This window comes from Haliaeetus albicilla, chromosome 8 (assembly GCF_947461875.1).
Source record: "Haliaeetus albicilla chromosome 8, bHalAlb1.1, whole genome shotgun sequence".
NCBI lineage: Eukaryota > Metazoa > Chordata > Aves > Accipitriformes > Accipitridae > Haliaeetus > Haliaeetus albicilla.
In genome coordinates, this window is record NC_091490.1 from 23,064,948 (window position 1) to 23,070,320 (window position 5,373).

Genomic DNA, 5,373 nt, shown 5'->3' on the forward strand with positions numbered 1-5,373 from the left:
GTTCTTTGGACATAATACCCTTCAGCTGGACACTCCTGAGAAGGACTACATGGCCTTTTCAACAAGCCAAAGGCTGGCATGTAAGTCAATGCCATTTCAGCTTCGTATACTGGGAGTAATTTGCACAATTCACTGGTAGGTGGCAACACTATACAGAGATAAAACACATGTGCAGATGGCTTATTAAAGTGATAAATAGCCTGTGTTAGCAGAGAGGTGGACACCAAAAATACCATATATGCAAATTTATGGTTACTTCATTTTTGAAGAAATGTGGCCAAGTCCTTCCTTATTCTTTTTCGTGTACTGGCCACACTCAAAAGTCTCTATTTCCTTTAAAAAAAAAAAACTGCAGAGATGCAGGGTACATTTCTGATTGACAGAACAGAAAGGACAGCCACACCTCTGCCAGCACAGCAGGGATGGGCACCCTTCCTGAGGCATGTCAGTGTGACTGGCTAAAAGCTTTCCAAGAAGGCACTAGCAAGGGAAAAAGAAAAGAAGAAAAAAGGAAAAAATAAAGAAGGGGGGGGGGGAACAAAACAAAGGAAAGCAGAGACGTAATCCTGGGGGAAGGCAGGACTTCATCACACTGGCTCACCCCGAGGGCCAGAACCGCCCCCGTTGGCAGCACGGACCCCACGCCCGGCCCCACGCTGCCGCCCTCCCGCCCGCCGGGGAGGGCTGGAGCCCGGGGAGGTGGGGCGGCCCCGCCCACTCGCCGGGCTATAAGTGCGGGCGGCTGCAGGCGCGAGGGGGCAGTGTGGCGGGCGAGAGGAGAGCCATGCAGAGCGCCGTGTTCCTGGCGCTGCAGCACGACGGTGGGCGGATGGAGCGGGGCGGCCGCCGCCGCGGCAGCGAGGGGCAGGAGGCGGAGAAGGGCAGGATGAAGAGGACGATGTGAGTCCCGTCGTCGTCATCCCCCGCACGCACGCGCCCGGGGCAGACCCGGGGGGACCACGGGCGGAGCGGGTTCCTGCCGGGAGAGGCTCCCAGCCGCGGAGCCGGGAGCGAAGGTGGGGGGAGGCGGGAGCGGAGCAGCTTGCCCACCGCTGCCACCCGGAGCCGCACCGGGGCTAACATTAGTCATTGGCTAGCGGGCGAGTCTGTTGATTTCAGCGAGAGGAAAATAGTGTTCTTGCCCTCAGACGGGTGCTCTGGGTGACTCTCTAGGTACGGAACTGGCAAAGCAACGTCGGGAAAACTTTTAAGGAGCTGGTGTCTAGAGCTTTTTTGAGTTGTTGTTTTTAACGTGCATCTTCCTCTTCGGTCTTCCAGCATTAAAGATTGGAAAACAAGACTGAGCTACTTCCTGCAGAACTCTTCCAGTTCTACTAAGATGAAGTCTAAGAAAGTGGGGAAACACCGCACCTACTTCAGGTAAGTTATGGGAAAGAGACTTTGTTTAACTAACTCAAGTGTTCCACAAAAAAAATAAACTTGAGCAATAGAGTCTAATGTTCTCCATCTCTTCATGCAGACCTTCCCCTGAAGAAGCCCAGCTGTGGTCAGAAGCCTTTGATGAGCTTCTGGCTAATAAATGTAAGTGTCTTCAAGAAGTAACATTCAAGAGCAAAGGGATGGTGAAGTTTATATGTCTGTAAGAGATTGCTTCCTTGCATGTTAGCATTGTACCTTTCTAGCTTGGATTCTGGTCCTGAAAGATAAATGCTTTAAACTGTTTGAAGCCAAAATTCATAGAAGTGTTCTTTAAAAAATTGTAAACCATCATTAAAACATCAAGAATGCTTCACTGTAGTGGAGGTTTTTTTTCTGTAACCCTTGTAGTTAAAATTGTACCTATCAGCTTGGCTTTGCCAAATGTGAAGAGAGCACTTGTTCACTGAGCTCACGGCTTAGCCAGGACAAATGCATTCAGATAACTAACTTGGGAAGGATTCTGCAATGCAGAAGTTCAATGATCTTGGGATTTTACTGTAGCTCTACAAGGAAAAGTACTCTATAGCAGAGCAAAAAGACTAAGAAATAATATTACTACTTGCTCTTTGAACTTGAGTCATCCTTTCCATTGCAAAAAACATTCCAGAGGTTTGTAGTACCAGCATAAATATTTGCTCCAGTGTAAAGGTTAACACAGCAGATCCCATCTAGGGAGGGTTTTTTTTTTAACATATATGCAGGCATCACAAAAGGGAACACATGGACTAGAAATGCCATTCATTTTTTGTTTACCTAAAAAAAATCACTAACTCAAAGTGAAGCCTGCCAAGCTGTTAGAGCATTGATTTGTTTGCATACATAAATGTGGAAAATTTTTTTTATTGCTATGATATCCCTGAAAGAACCAGACCAGAACTACAGCAAAATGCTTTGCTAGAAAGATGCGACCAGTGGGTAAATTCAAGATTCCTGAAATAGTTAATTCATGTTGGTTTTTTTTTTCTTTCCCTAGATGGTCTTGCTGCTTTCCGAGCTTTTCTGAAGTCTGAGTTCTGTGAAGAGAACATCGAGTTCTGGTTGGCCTGTGAGGACTTCAAGAAAACCAAGTCACCGCAGAAGCTGACATCAAAAGCAAAAAAAATCTACAATGACTTCATTGAAAAGGAAGCTCCTAAAGAGGTAAAGAAAACCTATTTAAACATAAGTGACCTGCTCTATGAGTTCTTACGGCCTTTCTTTATTTCTCTGAGCTCACTTTAAGGTACAAATGCCAAACTGCATTGAACATGCCTCACTGTTAATATCTGCATCTGAATGTAACTCTTTCCTTAGCTGCCTTTTCACCAAGCTGGAAAATGGCATAAGCAGTATTTCAGAGAGTTTCCACCTTAACTGGGAAAAGTCAACAGCTGCATTTAACACCTGTAACATATTTGAATTCAGCACTGAAAGATAGTATAGCTGAATTACTTTAGGTTTTGTATAAATGAAGAAGTTTCTTAAAGGAAACTTAATTAATTTGACCCTGTAGTAATGGGGTCTTGCCTTTTTCACCTCTTCAGAAATTTTATGGTGTATTACATGTACTTGAATTCAGTTCTTAGAAGTAAATGTCTCTTTTTTTTGTGTGTGTGTGTATTTCAGATAAACATAGACTTCCAAACCAAGAACATGATTGCACAGAATATTCAAGAAGTCACACGTACCTGCTTCAGTGCAGCACAAAAGAGAGTTTACAGCTTAATGGAGAATAACTCATACCCACGGTTTTTGGAATCTGAATTCTATCAGGAGCTGTGCAAGAAGACACCCATCGCCAGAGCAGCCCAGGGAACATGAGCAATAGAGAAGAGCGAGAAGAAGCCTCTCGGCTAGTGAGGGAGCAAGCCACTGCTCATGGCAGTATCCTGACCTGAAAGACTGAGATACTGAGTGCTCAGTCTGTTTGCCGTGGTGCAAGGACAAATACTGACTTTGGTGCAAAGCCGATGGCAAAGAGTGGTGGTGTTGGAGGGCATTCAGAGGTGATGGCAGAAGTGTGCCAGCCAGATGCTGGTGCTGTGCTTCTCTGAGTGCTGCAGCAAATGGTGACTCCATGCATTAGACCAAACCATGAATGTAAGAGTCCTGTCACAGCTGAGGCGGTGATGCAGCAGGTCAGAACAGAGCTTCCTTCTTGTAAACAGAAGCTGCTCTGTACAGTTGCACAGTGCTGGGAACTTGAGTAATTGGTTGCCTATTTAGTTTTCCTAAACATCAACCAGTGTTGCTGTCATCAGTCACTCAGTGTATTTGCACTGGTTCTGTAAACTGCCTCTAGCTGCAAAGAGATGTGTTTGGTTTCTGTGTGACTTCCAGACAGTAACAGCACTGTGCAGCATGAAGTGGGGATGGGATATAACTCTGTTCCCAGAGGAACAGGTTCTGCAACTAAAGCATGCAGGGCTGGGTTGTGTTCGTGGGGCCGCGTGAAGCCAGACTGAGGGCAAAACTCGAAGGTGAACAGGAGCTGTATAGTATTATATTTACATGTGCATTATGATTGTGTTGAAAGCTGCAATAATGTCATAATTCTGTCTTGAGGACAGCAAGCTTCAATGAAGTCTCCTACTGTTTTTAATAAACTATTTTGATACAAAGCTTCTTTTGTTGCTTAACTTATTTTGCACATGCCCAGAGATATACTATCTGGCACTAAACTCCAGGGTATTGGGACTGCATGTCCTGGGTGTGATCTTAAGAGGGGTAACTTTTAAAGCAGTTAAGGCAAGTGTTTTGTTTGGGTTTTTTTTTAACAGAATAAAAATAAAAAGCTTAACAGGGGAGACCTATTCCATTGCATCCTCTGTCTTAACCACCTCCCTATGAAACAAATCTCTAAGTGTGAGGCACATGTACACATGACAGATCAACTAAAATGCAGCAGTAGGCCAGTGAAGCAGCCATATTGCTGCTGGAGGGGTCACAGGATGCCGTTTGGAATACAGGCACCAGTAGTACAGTTGCTCCTGCTCAAGACTTCTTCTTCAAACAGGGCTTAGGCCATGCAGAGCTTGTGGAGGTGATACTGCAGTAAAAGCATTTGGTCCCTGCTAGGTGAGTGCTTCTAAGGGAAAAGTTACTGGTTATCACTATTCCATGTCATTTTTTCTAACTGACAACATCCCACAACAGTACTTCCAAAACACTCCCTAATTTGTTAGTTTTGTGACTTGTCTGAACTCTACTTCTGTTTAGGTCCTGGCTCCAGCTATTTTGACTCCAGTCCTCTGGCTACAGCTTTAATTGCTTAGTTCACATATATCCACAGCAGTCACTTCTGTAATAGTCCACTTCTCCAAGCATCAAGAAAACTCTAACTACTGGATTTTCCACTTCAATTACACATTCAAAGATTGTTCAAAAGCAGCTACTTCATGCACATATACAGATATTGTAGGATATATAGCAGTGTGTATATATACATGCACACAGATACGTATATGTATTATGCTGCCTCTATATGTGGAAAGAAGCAAATTTGGTACAGCCCTCATTTTGCTATAGCCCCATTTCTGGGGCTGTGAGAGCTAGCTCTCATACAGCTAAACTTGCTGATCAGTTAAGTCCACATAAAACAAGCACAAGTAAAACTCAGGCCAATAAAGTTTTTTTCCAACCATGAAAAACAGATTTGGGCTGATAATTGCTTTTGTAATCTAACAAAACAATTAGAAGAGCATAAAAATAGCCAGAACTATACCTATTAATGACTCAGAGTCAAGGCAGGAATAATTCCATGAAGCTTCATTGGCTTCAGTGAAGCTGCATTATTAATCTGTGCCAATTTGGGATGTGGTAATTAACAACTACTGGTGTCTGGTTTCAGGGAAAGAAACATTTCTAGTCTCAGCAGGTGCCAGAGCTACTTATAGTGCACTATATAGTTCAGAGAGGAAATTAGGTGGGGCCATTAGGCAGGGCATCACTGCC

The 5,373-nt window shown here is 44.2% G+C and overlaps 1 protein-coding gene across 1 annotated transcript; it reads left to right on the plus strand.

The window, feature by feature from the left end:
* The first annotated feature begins 735 nt into the window (after positions 1–735).
* Positions 736–4,040, plus strand: RGS2 (regulator of G protein signaling 2). The gene is made up of 5 exons (XM_069789341.1): positions 736–900; positions 1,279–1,380; positions 1,481–1,542; positions 2,414–2,580; positions 3,046–4,040. The coding sequence occupies exons 1-5, from the start codon at positions 785–787 to the stop codon at positions 3,238–3,240; spliced, it is 642 nt and encodes a 213-aa protein (XP_069645442.1). The 5' UTR covers positions 736–784; the 3' UTR covers positions 3,241–4,040.
* Positions 4,041–5,373: the final 1,333 nt, after the last annotated feature.

What these genes read in the sequence shown, in the direction of transcription:
- RGS2 (XM_069789341.1), top strand. Translation starts at nt 785, where the DNA reads ATGCAGAGCGCCGTGTTCCTGGCGCTGCAGCACGACGGTGGGCGGATG. An exon ending in GGCAGGATGAAGAGGACGAT is followed by an intron (nt 901 to 1,278) that starts GTGAGTCCCGTC and finishes TCGGTCTTCCAG; the next exon opens with CATTAAAGATTGGAAAACAA. An exon ending in AAAAGGAAGCTCCTAAAGAG is followed by an intron (nt 2,581 to 3,045) that starts GTAAAGAAAACC and finishes TGTGTATTTCAG; the next exon opens with ATAAACATAGACTTCCAAAC.